The sequence below is a fragment of the Eurosta solidaginis genome, chromosome 2, assembly GCF_040869045.1.
Source record: "Eurosta solidaginis isolate ZX-2024a chromosome 2, ASM4086904v1, whole genome shotgun sequence".
In the NCBI taxonomy this organism is placed as follows: Eukaryota; Metazoa; Arthropoda; class Insecta; order Diptera; family Tephritidae; genus Eurosta; species Eurosta solidaginis.
Genome location: NC_090320.1, coordinates 188,576,976 through 188,596,903, shown reverse-complemented (window position 1 = coordinate 188,596,903; position 19,928 = coordinate 188,576,976). Strand labels below are relative to the sequence as shown.

The 19,928-nt window shown below is 36.3% G+C and overlaps 1 protein-coding gene across 1 annotated transcript; it reads right to left on the bottom strand.

The window, feature by feature from the left end:
• Positions 1-294: 294 nt before the first annotated feature.
• Positions 295-2,350, bottom strand: LOC137242492 (E3 SUMO-protein ligase KIAA1586-like). Its single transcript, XM_067769774.1, has 2 exons — positions 2,263-2,350; positions 295-2,175 (listed from the first exon to the last, which is right to left on the bottom strand). Coding segments are annotated over exons 1-2 (984 nt in total). The 5' UTR covers positions 2,265-2,350; the 3' UTR covers positions 295-1,193.
• Positions 2,351-19,928: the final 17,578 nt, after the last annotated feature.

Here is a 19,928-nt window from a genome sequence, read left to right as displayed (position 1 = left end):
TGGAAAAAAAAAGGTTAGAAAAGGCTAAATTTAGAAAAAAAGGAAGCTAAAAAAGGCCAGACATTTTTTTGGTAAATTCATTAAATTTTTTTTATATTTTAGTTTAGACATTTGTAAATAAAAACTTATTAACACAACTTCTTGTTACAAAACATATCAGGCACATTTTTCTTGACTAGCAGATGGAATTACTTTAAATGATTGCATATGTGTATATACATAAAAAATATTACAAACTAATTATTTATATAAAATATTGCTCGTGTGAAGAATCAGAAGAGCTTAAGTCTGCGTATAAAGTTTGGCTATTTACCATAGATATGAGATCATCGGTAATTTCAAAATCTTTACAACATTTAGATAAGCGTTTTAACGAGCATCTAATATTAAGCAGCGCATTAAGCATTTTAATTTTTAGTTTCTTCCTTAATTTAGTTTTCAGAATTTCCATGCCACTAAAAATTCTTTCAACCTCCGCGTTACTGAGTGGTAATACTAAAAAACTAAATATGGATTCGACAAGTTCTAAAAAAGAAGGTTCGTTTAATGCATTTTTATGTTCTCGGACTTCCGACCAAAATTCCATGGTGGAGTGTACATTTTTCCATTATATAGTTATAAGTATTCTCCACTGCAGCTCTATTAATCCTATTTGACTTGAAGACTACACTTCTCTTTTTCAAAGTAAGAAAATAAATCTGGTTTTGAAACTTGCAACGAATTTTCAGCAGAAAAAAAATTAATCTTTTTTAGAGAACTCATAATGTTAGGTATGCGTTGTCGTAACTGGTTTATCAACTCAATTAAAAATAGTTGACAGTTTTTACGAATATTTTTTTGTACTTCGTCATTAATACTACCTTCATTCAACTTGGATCTTATATATTCCTCGAAATCGTATGAAAAATACGGTGTTGCAATGATATACGGGGTAAGAGGCGACGACAGAGGATCAAAATCCTCGGAATACAGCAAAACTTGTTGACAGTAAGTAGAAGTCAATGTTTTTAGATCAGAAAATAACTTCGTAGGGTCAGCCGAATTACTTTCAAATGATTTATTCACTTTTTGAACTTCATTCAGTATTGGCTTTAAAAATATAAGATATGCCATGTTTGCATCCGTGTATAAATCATATAAAATTTTGGCTTTATGACAGCTTTCTTTTAAAGACGTAATCCCAAAATGTGTTTTCAGTTCAATCCACTGATCGAAAATACGTTTAACTGCTGTTTCAATGGATAGGCCCTAACTAATTTGTACGGCTCATGGCCATCGTTAATTAAGGAAAAAATTTGTTTGTAACTATTTTGCCTAGAAGCAGATTTCGAAAACCAATTATAACTCTCGGAAATTAAAAATTCAATATCATTAGGGATGTACTTAGAAGCACTGGATACGGCTAGCTGAATCGAGTGACATATGCATGGCATTAAAATTATATTTTTATTATGATTTTTTAGAAGCGCAATGACACCTTTGTTTATCCCCACCATTGTGCTGGCATTGTCTGTCCCTAGCCCTATTAGTTTGTTTATATCAAGATTACATTCTTGAAGCGTTTTTAGAATAGCATCTACTATACCCTCTGCAGTAGAATTCGACAATTCTACTAATCTAAGAAATGTGTTAATAAAACGCTTCGTACTTGCACTATAATATCGTATCACTATACCTAGTTGCTTGTTAGTTGCACTATCGGTGGATTCATCTATAATTAAACTAAACTGTGCACTTCCAATATCTTCGAGTAAATTTTTTGTGAAGTAGGGGGACAAGACATTGGTTATTAAGGCACTGCACTTTGTTCTTCCTAGTTGCAAGTTGCTCGCAATAGATCTATCCAAAAATGTACTTTTCTGCATCATAGTTAAATGATCGACGGAACGAATTGAAGTGTGAATTGCAATGTGAATTGCGTTGCGTAAATCGGCTCGTTTGGTATCGACGATTATTCTTGCCGGTTTGAAGGGGACCATTGGTTGGCATCCAGTTTTAAATGGCGCTAATGCGTCTATGTGCTTATTTCTGTTCGCATGTGAAATAAGGCCAGAAAGTTTCGGCTGTAATTTGCATAAGCAATACTTGCAACTTAAGGAGTTATCCCTTAAAATGAGCCCCTGGTTGAACCTTTTGTCACTTAGCCAGCTTTGTCGTATTTTTTGTTTATAAAGCCTGAAATTTTTTAAGAGCATAAATACATATACATAAATATATATTGAAAACAACGGCAATGTTTGATGTTACCAATTATTCACATACATTTTCTTTTTGTTACGAGGTTCTTCATCTTCCGATTTGAAACTATCGCTGTCACTTGATGTCTCACTTTGGTGACAGTAATCTCGTTTGGATTTGATGTAATAATAATTATAATATAATAGTAAAGTAAAATTTGAAAGAATTACATACATACATACGTGCTAAATGGGCAGGATTCAGCTGTTTCATTGGCAGGCGCTCCATTACTGCTGGCTGCCCTTTATAAAACCGAATTCGGCAGCTTTTTTAAATATCTATATTGAATTAATAAAAACGATAATTTAATTACACTAAAATTAGTCAAATATAAGTATTTAACTTACCTTTCAATTTTTTCTCCAGCAGCTCGACACAAATCGAAATAAACGAACGTATATAAATATGTATGATTATATTTCGCCGAAAGCAAAACGTCAACCATTGTAAATTTTACCAAGTAGCGCAACTAACAGCTGATCGGTGGTACATTCACACGCACAGTTCTCGACTGAGTTTCAAAAAAAAATTTAGATTATTTAACTCAAATTTTAAAGTGAGATAATCCTTACGAATTTATGTGTATAGAATATATAAGGCGTTATTGTTGTAATTAAAACAATAGTTTTATTTATATTAAAGCTTTTATCATTTTTTTGTTAACTTTGAAAAAACTCCGAACACCATTCCTTCATTATATGACATTCGACTGCCTAGTCCACTGCCGTCCACTCTATTCGCAACGTAACCTCTATTTAAGCTGCCAAACTATATAGTAAACAATGACGTCAACATTGTCACAGGGTTGCTACGCATAACTAAAGATTAGAACACATTCCAGGCGGTGCTTATGTACAAGGTGTTCACAGGAACTATTGAAATTATTTTATTTTAGAAATTATTAAAAATACATTCGGAGTAAAAAAGGCTAGAAAAAAGTCACGAAGCTAAATCCAAAATTTCTAGGCTAAAGGCAAAAAAAAGAGGCTAAATATAGCCTCGAAAAGGCTAACCTGGCAACACTGGCTACGATACGGTTACGACCTTAGCGGCACCAATAATCGATTGCATTGATTTCCATAAGGTTGGTCGAATCAGCTGTTATAAGGTAAAGCGCCAAATACACGACACGAACATTTCCGCGAACATTCCCGTTATGTCATGTTTCTGCGACCTTTTCTGTCGTGTATGGTGGTGTTTGCCAGTTCGCTCAAATGTTCGCCAAAAATCAAAATATTTTAATTTTTGGCGAACATTTGCGCGAACTGTTCGTGCGTGTATGGCGAAATAGCTCATAATCGTAGTAATTTCTGAACGGAACAGACGTGCGCGGAAAAGTAAAATGGACAATAAAAAATTTCTGAGTGAATTTATTGAAATGTATAAATTTTTTGTACGCTTAATTGCCACAGCGAGCAATATTGCTGCAGCACAATTGTTGTCCGTATTCATCGCTGTCTGAAAGAGAACTAATGTTCGGCCAAAAGTTCGTATTGTGTATGGCCAAAGCTGCGAACAAGATTGCGGAATGTTCGCGGAAATGTTGGTGTTGTGTATTTGGCGCTTTACCTATAAAGCACCAATGTCTGCAGCTTTAGAGCCTCCTGCGATTTACAACCAGATTAACCGAATTTTGTGTGGGTTAGTGCAGTCGGGTCGCCTCGTAACACACGTATTTGTTGTCGGCTACACGTTGATGAAAATCAAAAATTTAAGATTTTTTCATTTGACGCTTGCTTATTTGATAGTCGCGGGGTGTGATTGACAAAACAGCAGTGTTGTATTTAGTATGTGTCGACATTCAAAATGTACAAGTGCGCGGAAGAACAGCAATTCATATTAAAATTTATTGACAATTATCAATGTTTACCAGCTTTATGGAATGTAAAGCTTTTATTATTATTTAATAAAATTCTTATTAATTTTGTATTATTTAATAAAACTGCTGTAGTTGCAAGTAAAAAAAAGTCATCATCCGATGACGACATATTCACGTCCGAACGATACGGTTTCTCAATGCAAATGTTGATTGATGGCTTTTTATTTGATAGTCGCGGGGCAAGCGTCAAATACCCGACACCAAATATTATCGAAAATAAAGATGTTGCAGGGACGAAAAATCGTGTGAAGCAAGCTTCACAAAACTTCTAGTAGGTCACATTCACCACTTACCACAGCAGAATTTGTTAACCACCACTGTCAGTATTTGTGATTTAATAATTATTTTTTTTATTCAGGTAATGTGTTCAGAGTTTTAACTTTTACTCTCTAAAACTCCAATCAGTGTATTTCTGTGCTTAAATTACACAAGTTTACAAATTCAGGTCAACTTTTGGATCTGAGCAGATAAGAGCGATTCTTAACTATATTTGATATGCTGAATTCGAATCTGCATTCAGTTTTTTTCAAGATTGATTCTAGTTTCCGAGATCTCGCATGATAGCACCATTGTGCTGTTATAGCAGCTTTTAAATCGTGGCACTGCTTGATAAGTAAGTAAGAATGTTCATAAAAGCATGAACATATAACTACGCCGCTCTAAAATAAGTAAATTTATACAGTCCACTAGAATTTAAGATAATATTGTCATACATACATACTTACAAAACAAACAGGATAAGGTACCTAAACCTATCACACATACACACACATATGTACACACATACAGTCCACTTGAGGAAAGATAAGTATAAACAACCCTCATACAAAACAGATGGTTTCTTAATATTCAAGCAATGCCCTTGAACAAACAAACAATAGAATCAATAGAACAATAAAAGCAAACAATAGAATAAACTAAGAAAACATTAAAATTAGTCCTTTGTCTAACATTAGATACACAAAGGTACTTACAAGTATAGTTATGTTTAGGAACATAGTTTTCAGATTTAGTATATAAGCAAATGTAAAATAGTTTAAGACTCAGAATTAAAATATATTGTAAACCAAAACCACCATTATATAAAAATAAAAATGCAGAGACAGTGTTGCAAAGTTGATCCAAAGTGTTTTTGTTACGTTTGTGGTGGTTATATGATTTAAAAAAGTGGCAAAATAATAACAAATGCGCTCAAATATGCGTATCTGCACTAATTTGGTTTCAGCGTAGCAGACACTAGTAAGTCATGGAGACCGAAATTTATTTGTAACGCATGCAAAACAAAGCTGTATAAGTGGTCATCGGGAGAACGTGAGTACTTTTCCTTTTCAATGCCAGCGCTCTGGAGAGAACCTAAAAACCATAAAGATGATTGCTACTTTTGTTTGATGAAAGTTACGGGTATAAATGCAAAAAATTAGCAAAATATAATTATCCTGATGTATCATCAGTATCCAAGCCAGTTCCACGTACTGCTAATGATCCATTGCCAGTTTATCGAAGTATAAGTGCAAACGTCCTGGAAACTTTAACTCCATCACCCCCGAGCAGTGAAAGCGAATTTGTCATGGAAGGGCCACATTTAATTTTGCAAGATGAACTAAGCGATTTGAATTTGTCCAAACAAAAAGCAGAGTTGCTAGGATCACGGCTGCAGCAATGGAAAAATCTAGACTCTCGAACAAAAGTTAATGTATACAGAAACAGAAATGAGGCACTTCGACCGTTCTTCAAAAAAGAAGACAACATAAGTTTCTGTAACGATATTAATGGTTTATTTAATGAAATGAATGCACCCTACGATCGAAACGAATGGCGTTTATTCATTGATGGTTCCAAATACAGCCTAAAAGCTGCTCCTCTCCACAACGGGAATAACAAACCATCTATTCCGATTGCTCATGCAGTACAAACGAAGGAATGCTACGAAACAATGCGGAATATCCTGTGCTTCATCAAATACAATGATCATAAATGGAAAATATGTGGTGATCTAAAGGTATAAACATTAATTCCAATTAAATCGAAAGCACTTATTATACTCAGTTGAGCAGAGCTCACAGAGTATATTAAGTTTGATTGGATAACGGTTGGTTGTACATATATAAAGGAATCGAGATAGATATAGACTTCCATATATCAAAATAATCAGGATCGAAAAAAAATTTGATTGAGCCATGTCCGTCCGTCCGTCCGTTAACACGATAACTTGAGTAAATTTTGAGGTAACTTGATGAAATTTGGCACGTAGGTTCCTGAGCACTCATCTCAGATCGCTATTTAAAATGAACGATATCGGACTATAACCACGCCCACTTTTTCGATATCGAAAATTTCGTAAAACCGAAAAAGTGCGATAATTCATTACCAAAGACAGATAAAGCGACGAAACTTGGTAGATGAGTTGAATTTATGACGCAGAATAGAAAATTAGTAAAATTTTGGACAATGGGCGTGGCACCGCCCACTTTTAAAAGAAGGTAATTTATAATTGTTGCAAGCTGTAATTTGTCAGTCGTTGAAGATATCATGATGAAATTTGGCAGGGACGTTACTCCTATTACTACATGTATGCCTAATAAAAATAAGCAAAATCGGAGAAGGACCACGCCCACTTTTAAAAAAAAAATTTTTTTAAAGTAAAATTTTAACAAAAAATTTAATATCTTTACAGTATATAAGTAAATTATGTCAACATTCAACGCCAGTAATGACATGGTGCAACAAAATACAAAAATAAAAGAAAATTTCAAAATGGGCGTGGCTCCGCCCTTTTTCATTTAATTTGTCTAGGATACTTTTAACGCCATAAGTCGAACAAAAATTAACCAATCCTTTTGAAATTTGGTAGGGGCATAGATTTTATGATGTTAACTGTTTTCTGTGAAAACGGGCGAAATCGGTTGATGCCACGCCCAGTTTTTATACATAGTCGTCCGTCTGTCCTTCCGCATGGCCGTTAACACGATAACTTGAGTAAATTTTGAGGTAACTTGATGAAATTTGGTACGTAGGTTCCTGAGCACTCATCTCAGATCACTATTTAAAATGAACAATATCGGACTATAACCACGCCCACTTTTTCGATATCGAAAATTTCGTAAAACCGAAAAAGTGCGATAATTCATTACCAAAGACAGATAAAGCGACAAAACTTGGTAGATGAGTTGAATTTATGACGCAGAATGGAAAATTAGTAAAATTTTGGACAATGGGCGTGGCACCGCCCACTTTTAAAAGAAGGTAATTTAAAACTTTTGCAAGCTGTAATTTGTCAGTCGTTGAAGATATCATGATGAAATTTGGCAGGGACGTTACTCCTATTACTATATGTACGCCTAATAAAAATTAGCAAAATCGGAGAAGGACCACGCCCACTTTAAAAAAAATTTTTTTAAAGTAAAATTTTAACAAAAAATTGAATATCTTTACAGTATATAAGTAAATTATGTCAACATTCAACTCCAGTAATGACATGGTGCAACAAAATACAAAAATAAAAGAAAATTTCAAAATGGGCGTGGGTTCGCCCTTTTTCATTTAATTTGTCTAGGATACTTTTAACGCCATAAGTCGAACAAAAATTAACCAATCCTTTTGAAATTTGGTAGGGGCATAGATTTTATGATGTTAACTGTTTTCTGTGAAAATGGGCGAAATCGGTTTATGCCTCGCCCAGTTTTTATACACAGTCGTTCGTCTGTCCTTCCGCATGGCCTTTAACACGATAACTTGAGCAAAAATCGACATATCTTTAATGAACTTAGTTCACGTACTTACTTGAACTCACTTTATTTTGAACGAAATCCGACAATGACCACGCCCACCTTTTCGATATCGAAAATTACGAAAAATGAAAAAAATGCCATAATTCTATACCAAATACGAAAAAAGGGATGAAACATGGTGAGGTAATTGGATTGGTTTATTGACACGAAATATAACTTTAGAAAAAACTTTATAAAATGGTTGTGACACCTACAATATTAAGTAGAAGAAAATGAAAAAGTTCCGCAGGGCGAAATAAAAAACCCTTAAAATCTTGGCAGGTATTACATATATAAATAAATTAGCGGTATCCAACAGATGATGTTCCGTGTCACCCTGGTCCACATTTTGGTCGCGATCTGGAAAACGCCTTCACATATACAACTACCACCACTCCCTTTTAAAACTCTCATTAATACCTTTAATTTGATACCCATATCGTACAAACACATTCTAGAGTCACCCTGGTCCACCTTTATGGCGATATTTCGAAACGGCGTCCACCTATAGAACTAAGGCCCACTCCTTTTTAAAATACTCATTAACACCTTTCTTTTGATACCCATATTGTACAAACAAATTCTAGGGTCACCCCTGCTTCACCTTTATGGCGATATCTCGAAACGGCGTCCACCTATGGAACTAAGGATTACTCCCTTTTAAAATACTCATTAACACCTTTCTTTTGATACCCATATTGTACAAACAAATTCTAGGGTCACCCCTGGTCCACTTTTATGGCGGTATCTCGAAACGGCGTCCACCTATGGAACTAAGGATTACTCCCTTTTAAAATACTCATTAACACCTTTCATTTGATACCCATATCGTACAAACGCATTCTAGAGTCACCCCTGGTCCACCTTTATGGCGATATCTCGAAAAGGCGACCACCTATACAACTACCACCTCTCCCTTTTAAAACCCTCATTAATACCTTTAATTTGATACCCATATCGTACAAACAAATTCTAGGGTCACCCCTGGTCCACCTTTATGGCGATATCTCGAAACGGCGTCCACCTATGGAACTAAGGGTTACTCCCTTTTAAAATACTCATTAACACCTTTCATTTGATACCCATATCGTACAAACGCATTCTAGAGTCAACCCTGATCCACCTTTATGGCTATATCCCTAAATGGCGTCCACCTATAGAACTATGGCCCACTCCCTCATAAAATACTCTTTAATGCCTTTCATTTGATACACATGTCATACAAACACATTCCAGGGTTTCCCTCGGTTCATTTTCCTACATGGTTATTTTCCCTTATGTTGTCACCATAGCTCTCAACTGAGTATGTAATGTTCGGTTACACCCGAACTTAACCTTCCTTACTTGTTTTTTATATTATTTCAACAGGTTATTGGCATCTTAACTGGGATGCAATCTGGATTCACCAAATTTTGTTGTTTCTTATGCTTGTGGGATAGCCGCGCAACTGAACATCATTATGTGAGGAAAGAATGGCAAAGTCGTACTCCATATGAGCCTGGACAGCAAAACGTCTCCGCTGAACCACTTGTAAATCCACAAGAAATTTTCCTGCCACCTCTTCACATTAAACTTGGTCTTATAAAGAACTTCGTCAAAGCATTAAACCGTGAAGGACCGGCTTTTCAGTACTTAGTCAAGTTGTTTCCTAAATTGTCATATGCAAAAATCAAAGAAGGAATATTTGTCGGACCTGATATTAGAAAACTAATGGCTGATAAATAATTTACAAAATGTTTAACGCCCGATGAAACAGCCGCGTGGGCATCTTTTCAAAATTTCGTTCACCACTTTCTTGGTAATCACAAATCCCCTAATTTTGAGGAAATTATTGGCGATATGTTGGAAAATTATCGCAAGATTGGAGCTCGGATGTCTCTAAAGACGCATTTTCTGCATTCCATCTCGATTTTTTTCCCGAAAACTTGGGTGATACGAGCGACGAACAGGGAGAGCGGTTACACCAAGATCTAGCCAACATTGAAAGACGATACCAAGGATATTGCGATGAAGGCATGATGAGCGACTATTGTTGGACTCTAATACGCAAAACAGATACTAAACAATACAAAAGGCAAAGTTCCACCAATCTTCATTTCTGATTCGTTACTTTTAAGTTAATAAAATGAATATTATTTGACAAAAATCTTAAAAAATGAATTTATTGACTATATTAAAAACTAGAATCAATCTTAAAAAACGGAATGCAGATTCGGATTCAGCGTCATAAATTGACTTAAAAACCATTTTTAGTTGCCCAGATCCAAAACCGTGTATACTTGTGTTATGTTAAAAATTGTGTTAAAGTTTTTGGTGTGGTGAAAGTGACCTACTAGAATTTTGTTACGCTCCGCTGCTTTCCACCGAAGTTTGCGCCTGCAATATCTTTATTTTCGATAATCTTTGCCGACACGCACACATACAAAAATTCAGTCAATCTGGTTGTAAATTACAGGAGGCTCTTATAGACCACCTGAAAATCGATGCACATGCGCATTCACTATTGGACTGACGTATGGGGAGCGACACCCGAGACAGTTCAGATGTGTACAATTTATCATGAAACACACGGAAAAGGGGTGACATAAGCGGTTACATACAGAAGAAAATTAAATATACAAGGACATTAGGACATTCATGATTGCATAGTATTTTCGTTGCGCTTGCGCAGGGTAATCCATCTAATCCATTATACACACTTTACCATTGAAGTGACATTTCGGTTGTGAAGCGCGTCATGAATCATGCGGCACACGGTTACATTCAGGAAAAAAATATGTATAAGAGAAGCAGCTGAAGCAGCAGCGCTGTTTGCGTTCTTTTTTATGATGACGTCAGTGCTCATAGTCATGCTGAGAAAATCGAATAAATTTATTTATATACCCATATGTATGCATGTATGTATATCAATCAAGGAGTTGCGTACATAGTACAGGCAAAGAAGATAAATATAATAAGAGCCGCCACTCGTTATTTTTTTGGGAATTACTCGATGTATACTGAAAGGTAGTCGCTACTTTTTTTTGGGCGAGATGTTTATAAATGTCTTCTATACATTTTCGTGGGGTATTTGTGTTTATTTTTCGACTGTATTTAATTAATTTATTTAATTCTCTTTCCAAAAATTACAGTTGCACAAGGGGCCTACACGGTATGGATAAATGCGAGACAATTAAAAATGTCCCTCTCAGAAAATATTCGGCATCAATTTTTTCAATTTCCAGCGAGATACTCGCCACAAAATAACGATTGACGGCTCTTATTATATTTATCCTCTTTGGTACAGGTCTACAAGTAAGATATGTAGCAGCACACATATACACAGCCACGCTCACCTAATAAAGTGCTTGTCTTTGTTCGTTTTTTTGTGGATGCTATTTGGCACTGTTGTACTTCTTAGGTTTAAGAAAAGTGTAGTAACTGCTAACGAAAAGTCCGCAAAATTTTTATTGTAAAATTACAAAGAAATATCCTTATTTACTTTCAAACGAGCACTTAATTACATCTCTCTTTAAAATCGATATGTTTTGGACAATTTTAATTAACAAATTGTGATACTTTATTACCGGGGACGATTGCTATAACACGACCAAAACCGTCGGGGGAGGTATTAATAGAACCGTTTTTGCCTCGCTTCCAATAATTCGAATATCTTTTTCCCTTTGGACTGTTGATAACAGGACAAAACGCGTCTTTTCATTTCTCTTTCCACATTTTCGGACGGTTTATTGCAGTCGAACTCGGTTTCAAACTGTTTTTCGCGGAGAACTTTTGAGTGGGTAGAAAAACTTAGCACCCGTGTTTGTATTCTTAATACTGGAATAACTACGCGTTCTCATATACTCCAATTCAAGACTTTTGTATACTTTTCTGTAGGACCCATTTAGGTGTACTACATTTTCACACTAAATTCGTTCAAAAAAATGTACCATCACAGCAACCCATTTCTGATATTCCGCTCCTTTTTTTGTTTCCCTTCGTCGCTTTCCACTACAGCAAGCCCGGTAATTTTGACACTTCGTTCAGTGTCAAACGCATGTTGCACGCAGGTTCCACAATAGTTTGACACTGATCGAAGTGTCAAACGGCAGTGTGTTAGAAAGAGAAAGGAATTGTTTCCTTCTCATACATATCATACTTGTAAACCTGTACTATGGTTGCGTGCAAAAAGGAAACCATAGTGTACAAGTACTAGTGTGTTGACTTCTTTCTGACAGGCACTAGCATAACGTGAAAATCTGGGTTGCCATTGTTGTTTCGGTTGAAAACGGTAAATTAGGGTTCTTTGCAGAGACGTAAAAGATTGAAACAGGGTTTATGTAGTCGCAAAAGTGTTGCTCCTGTTGCATAGCATTTTAATTTTATATCGTGGCGAAGTGTTCAGTTCAGAGTTATTGATTTGCATTAAAAGTTTAATGTATTGCGGAGGGTTACTACTTTAAGTGTAAAAAGCAGAGAATACGTAGAGTTTTTCAAATTATTGTGAAAAACTTTTTAATTTGAATTTCTGTACCCAAGTTCACTATATTTGTGTAACACAAGAATCTGGAGGTCTATTCCTTAATTATGAAAAACTCAAAAATGTACACTTATTGAAAACTCATTTGCACACACAATTTACACTTTGAATTTAGTTGTGTTTTTATGCACAAAATTTTGAAACTAAAAACAAAATTTTCATTTGTCAGAAAAAATAAAGAAAAAACGGCCTAATGTCAAAAAACCCCATCGAAATACAAACTGGTTTGTTTGTTTTTAATGAACTACGTGGTATTTTTCTTGTATTTCGTTAGTTTTTTAAATATAGTTCACACACTTACACCAGTACTGAAACCCTCGACAAAAAATATAAGAGAAAATACATAGAAAATAAAGTAGTGTCATATAGGAGTTTGATTTGTTTGCTCTTACAGCACCATTTTATTTGCAGGAGACTTTAGGGCGAATTATTGGTGACTTATAACCAACCAGATAAAACAGCTGATCGAACCTACCTTATGGAAATCAATGTAATCGATTAATGGTGCCATACCATAACGCTAACGTCATAACCACAGCCAACCAATTGGTTTTTGGTTTCTCGCCATATCCATAACCTAAAAATATTTGAGTTGGTGAATTTAATAACTTTTTGTAGATCTTATTCATTGTTTTGGATACGTTATGACTAAGAGACTTATTTTTTGTGGAACATGTTTGTAATTTTTTGCGTTTTCTTCATTTTTATGAAATTTTGACGATTTTTAGGTTAAGGCACCATTAATCGATCACATTGGAGATGGTTATGGATATGGTTATGGTTACGACTATGGCGTTAGGGTTAAGGAAGTTTAATTTGGGCCTTTTCAAAGCTACAAAAATTAAGGCGGATTTACACAGACGCTTTGGTTGTGTTGCATTCATTAGGGGGACTCATGTAACCGTATAAATGCCTTATAAAGTGTGTAAACGTATAAATTTATCTAGTGCGTAAACGAGCTGTCAAATTTTGTATGAAAAATCATTTACACAATTTGTATAAATTTACGCGCACATTTCATTGTGTAAACGCAGTAAACTCAAAGGAATACAACCTTGCAGACATTACAGCCGGCATTTTCATCAGAAATCTCCAACATCAGCAAGTAAAGGCGTTTTAGTTTTGATTTTTCACTTAATCTTGGTATTTTTTAATTTGTATAACAATCAAAAAAATTTTTTGGCAATAATACAGCTGAAAAACAATCAAGTTTATCAAGAGTATTACTAGGTGCGTTCATATAACCGCGTGTGTAAATGGATATAATTTTACACCTTATAAGTTTATATGTTATCATGAGTCCCCCTATTAATTCATCTGTCGGGCGAAGTATCGAAAAATTTACATAAATGCTTTGCTTGCGTGCCTACGTTTTGACAACGCCATACGAAAAACAAGTAAGGAAGGTTAAGTTCGGGTGTAACCGAACATTACATACTCAGTTGAGAGCTATGGTGACAACATAAGGTAAAATAACCATGTAGGAAAATGAACCGAGGAAAACCCTGGAATGTGTTTGTATGACATGTGTATCAAATAAAAGGCATTAAAGAGTATTTTATGAGGGAGTGGGCCATAGTTCTATAGGTGGACGCCATTTAGGGATATAGCCATAAATGTGGTTCAGGGTTGACTCTAGAATGCGTTTGTACGATATGGGTATCAAATGAAAGGTGTTAATGAGTATTTTAAAAGGGAGTAATCCTTAGTTCCATAGGTGGACGCCGTTTCGAGATATCGCCACAAAGGTGGACCAGGGGTGACCCTAGAATTTGTTTGTACAATATGGGCATCAAACGAATGGTGTTAATGAGTATTTTAAAAGGGAGTGGGCCTTAGTTATATAGGTGGATGCCGTTTCGAAATATCGCCATAAAGGTGGACCAGGGGTGACTCTAGAATGTGTTTGTACGATATGGGTATCAAATTAAAGGTATTAATGAGGGTTTTAAACGGGAGTGGTGGTTGTTGTATAGGTGGTCGCCTTTTCGAGATATCGCCATAAAGGTGGACCAGGGGTTACTCTGGAATGCGTTTGTACGATATGGGTATCAAATGAAAGGTGTTAATGAGTATTTTAAAAGGGAGTAATCCTTAGTTCCATAGGTGGACGCCGTTTCGAGATATCGCCACAAAGGTGGACCAGGGGTGACCCTAGAATTTGTTTGTACAATATGGGCATCAAACGAATGGTGTTAATGAGTATTTTAAAAGGGAGTGGGCCTTAGTTCTATAGGTGGACGCCGTTTCGAGATATCGCCACAAAGGTGGACCAGGGGTGACCCTAGAATTTGTTTGTACAATATGGGCATCAAACGAATGGTGTTAATGAGTATTTTAAAAGGGAGTGGGCCTTAGTTCTATAGGTGGACGCCGTTTCGAAATATGGCCATAAAGGTGGACCAGGGGTGACTCTAGAATGTATTTGTACGATATGGGTAAAATTGAGTGGTGGTTGTTGTATAGGTGGTCGCATTTTCGAGATATCGCCATAAAGGTGGACCAGGGGTGACTCTGGAATGCGTTTGTACGATATGGGTATCAAATGAAAGGTGTTAATGAGTATTTTAAAAGGGAGTAATCCTTAGTTCCATAGGTGGACGCCGTTTCGAGATATCGCCACAAAGGTGGACCAGGGGTGACCCTAGAATTTGTTTGTACAATATGGGCATCAAACGAATGGTGTTAATGAGTATTTTAAAAGGGAGTGGGCCTTAGTTCTATAGGTGGACGCCGTTTCGAAATATGGCCATAAAGGTGGACCAGGGGTGACTCTGGAATGCGTTTGTACGATATGGGTATCAAAAGAAAGGTGTTAATGAGTTTTTTAAAAGGAAGTAATCCTTAGTGCCATAGGTGGACGCCGTTTCGAAATATCGCCATAAAGGTGGAGCAGGGGCGACCCTAGAATTTGTTTGTACAATATGGGTATCAAAGGAAAGGTTTTAATGAGTATTTTAAAAGGGAGTGGGCCTTAGTTCTATAGGTGGACGCCTTTTCGAGGTATCGCAATACAGGTGGACCAGGGGTGATTCTAGACTTTGTTTGTACGATATGGGTATCAAATTAAAGGTATTAATAAGAGTTTTAAAAGGGAGTGGTGTGGAGGCGTTTTCAAGATATCGACCAAAATGTGGACCAGGGTGACCCAGAACATCATCTGTTGGATACCGCTAATTTATTTATATATGTAATACCTGCCAAGATTTTAAGGGTTTTTTATTTCGCCCTGCAGAACTTTTTCATTTTCTTCTACTTAATATGGTAGGTGTCACAACCATTTTATAAAGTTTTTTCTAAAGTTATATTTCGCGTCAATAACACAATCCAATTACCTTACCATGTTTCATCCCTTTTTTTGTATTTGGTATAGAATTATGGCATTTTTAAAATTTTTCGTAATTTTCGATATCGAAAAAGTGGGCGTGGTCGTAGTCGGATTTCGTTCATACCAAAATAAAGTGAGTTCAAGTAAGCACGTGAACTAATTTCATTAAAGATATGTCGATTTTTGCTCAAGTTATCGTGTTAACGGCCATGCGCAAGGACAGACGGACGACTGTGTATAAAAATTGGGCGTGGCATCAACCGATTTTGCCCATTTTCACAGAAAACAGTTAGCGTCATAAAATCTATGCCCCTACCAAATTTCAAAAAGATTGGTTAATTTTTGTTCGACTTATGGCGTTAAAAGTATCCTAGACAAATTAAATGAAAAAGGGCGGAGCCACGCCCATTTTGAAATTTTCTTTTATTTTTGTATTTTGTTGCACCATATCATTACTGGAGTTGAATGTTGACATAATTTACTTATATACTGTAAAGATATTAAATTTTTTGTTAAAATTTTACTTAAAAAATTTTTTTTTTTTTAAAGTGGGCGGGGTCCTTCTCCGATTTTGCTAATTTTTATTAAGCGTACATATAGTAATAGGAGTAACGTTCCTGCCAAATTTCATCATGATATCTTCAACGACTGCCAAATTACAGCTTGCAAAAGTTTTAAATTACCTTCTTTTAAAAGTGGGCGGTGCCACGCCTATTGTCCAAAATTTTACCAATTTTGTATTCTGCGTCATAAGTTCAAATCATCTACCAAGTTTCGTCGCTTTAGCTGTCTTTTGTAATGAATTATCGCACTTTTTCGGTTTTTCGAAATTTTCGATATCGAAAAAGTGGGCGTGGTTATAGTCCGATATCGTTCATTTTAAATAGCGATGTGAGATGAGAACCTACATACCAAATTTCATCAAGATACCTCAAAATTTACTCAAGTTATCGTGTTAACGGACGGACGGACGGACATGGCTCAATCAAATTTTTTTTCGATCCTGATTATTTTGATATATGGAAGTCTATATCTATCTCGATTCCTTTATATATGTACAACCAACCGTTATCCAATTAAACTTAATATACTCTGTGAGCTCTGCTCAACTGAGTATAACAATGAAACGCCGTACGTTATCTTTGCTTTGAAGCGCTCAAAGCGTTTATATAATTTTGCCCTTATGCATTTGTGTAAACAGCCTTAGAAGTGCAATTTTTCCATGCTACACGTGTGGCGATTTATATTTTGACTCTTAAATAAATTTTGCTTTCCGTATGTTTCCGCTTTGTTGCAGGCTACAAATCTTCCAGTATTCTTATTTCCGCGGAAATATATGCAACTATTTCATCTGTAAATACTACAAAGTTTTATTAAACTATCAAATGCAACTCAGCTTGAAGTAGCGAGGCTGTTTGTAGTTTTGACGTTTATCGTTTAGTTGACACACTTGTATAGGTACACTATGAAGGAAACTTTTTTGAAAATTACGTTTTGGGATTTTAGTGCTTAAAACATTTGAGGTGATAAAGCATTTTTGTTGTTGTATTATTTGAAATATTTTCTTAATCTTAATATATAAAAAACACGTGTCACACAGTTGAGGCCAATGGACTCCTAAACTACTGAACCGATTTTGAATTTGTTTTGCACCCCGTGTGTAGTTTGATCTAACTTGAAATATAGGATTGGTGACTGGGTGACTAGGGTCTCGAGACATAGGCCAAAACGTGGACCCGGGTACCCCTAGATTGTGTTTATAGAATATGGATACCAAATGAAAGCTGTTATGAGTGCTTTAGTAGAGGGTAATTTTCATACCCCTGGGTGACTAGGGTCTCGAGATATAGGCCAAAACGTGGACCCGGGTACCCCTAGATTGTGTTTGTAGAATATGGATACCAAATGAAGGCTGTTGGTGAGTGCTTTAGTAGAGGGTAATTTTCATACCCCTGGGTGACTATGGTCTCGAGATATAGGCCAAAACGTGGACCCGGGTACTCCTAGAGTGTGTTTTTATAATATGGATATCAAATGAAAGCTGTTGATGAGTGCTTTAGTAGAGGGTAATTTTCATACCCCTGGGTGACTCGGGTCTCGAGATATAGGCCAAAGCGTGGACCTGGGTACCCCTAGAATGTGTGTATAGATTATGGATATCAAATGAAAGCTGCTGATGAGTGCTTTAGTAGAGGGTAATTTTCATACCCCTGGGTGACTAGGGTCTCGAGCTATAGGCCAAAAAGTGGACCCGGGTACCCCTAGAATGTGTTTATAGAATATTGATCTCAAATGAAAGCTGTTGATGAGTGCTTTAGTAGAGGGTAATTTTCATACCCCTGGGTGACTAGGGTCTCGAGATATAGTAGGCCAAAACGTGGACCCGGGTACCCCTAGAATTTGGATATCAAATGAAAGCTGTTGATGAGTGTTTTATTGGAGGGTAACTTTCATACCCCTGGGTGACTAGGGTCTCGAGATATAGGCCAAAACGTGGGCCAGTGAATGCCAGTGAATTAATAATACCCACATACCTATTTACATACATACATACGTCCTATTCGATTTGCCTGAAATTTGGTATATAAATTTGCCTATACATGTTAGTATTTACGATCCTTTTTTCCGGAAGTAGACCAGAGACGGGCTGGGAATGGGATTGGCACTAGGATTGCGAATGAGACTCGGAGTGGGACTGGGACTCTGAAGGGACTGGAGCAAAATGTGTACCACCCTATGGGACTGGCAATAAGGGATTGAGAAGAGTGGGAAAAAACTTGAGAGAAGGGAAAAGAGGGAAGGAGACTAGATAGAGAAGAGATAGAGTGAGACGAAGATAGAGATGGTTGAAGCGAAAAAGACGGAGGGAGGAGTGAATAAAAGGATAAAGAAAAAGTGAAGAGGGGGGAGGGCAGATTTAGACGGAAAAAGCTTATTAAAATGTATGCAGATAGATCAAATTTAGGGCAGAACAACGTCTGACGGGTCTGCTAGTATTTCATATATAATCTTTCCAATGTATATGTTGCCAAAATCTTTTTTCCCAATTTTCACCAAAAGTGGCGAAATAAATTGGGGATAGATGTTACCTTTTTGCATATAACATAGAAGCACCAGTGGTACGCCAATGTGTGCCCCACTTCTCATGTAAACAAAATTGCATGGCGGAACGATACAAGGTGGCAGCATGGTGACATGCCTACATGCATAAATAAGAATTCCATGTACTTTGCTTTTGTAAATTCGATGGACAAATGTCAAAATCGTACTGCGCCGGAAGTTGATGTATCAAATCAAATAAAAAAGGTTATAATCAGCTATTCGATGCGGTCAACTTGTATCGCTCCGCCTTGCAAAAATGCGTGCGTACACTTTCATATGTATGTATATATGTACCTACATATGTACGCGTGAGTTATATTTTAATAATTAACTTGTAATAGTTGTTAGTTTCTACCATGATACAAAAAAGAAGGTAAGCCATCATCCGGCGGCAAAGAGCCTGAGCCAGATAAATAATTTTGCATGTAAATGCAAAACAACGATTTGAGCCAGATAAATCCAGATAGAAGTCTGGTTCAATTTGTGAGCCAGATAATTTGTTAATTACTTGTCTTTAGTTTGGCAACGCTGCCTTTAATAAACCTACTTTTTCAAAAATAGATGTCGCTGCTTAGCCTTTCGCAGTATGAGTTAAATGAAAAACAGCGGCGACATCTGCCTATCACATTTCACGTGTGCGAAAATATCAAGACATCTGCTTCGCAAGTCTCTCAATGATCCAGAGCATTTCCGTGAGAATTGAGCGTGAGCCGGAGCTGTAAAACTCACTGGATGACGGCAGTAGTTCCACTCAAATTTTTTTGACGTATTTGGGGATTTTTGAAGTTTCATAATGTTTGTTGTTTTGCCAGAAGCGTTGCCGTACCGTTACTGTTTAAGGCAAAATTGTGGTTTTTCTAGATGGAAATCTCCTTTAGGATGAAAACGCAATGGCTATCTGAGACAATAATAATATGCTTTAGCACGATTTATGTGCATATATATCGATTGAGAATACAGCAAATACATGCAATTTTATTGAAGATAGTGGATACGTTGGTTAATAATATTTCAGTTCGACCCCTAGACAGAAAAAAATACACGAAAAATCCGGTTCTTCTAGCATTGATCTATTGTCATGCCCCTACAGTGGAT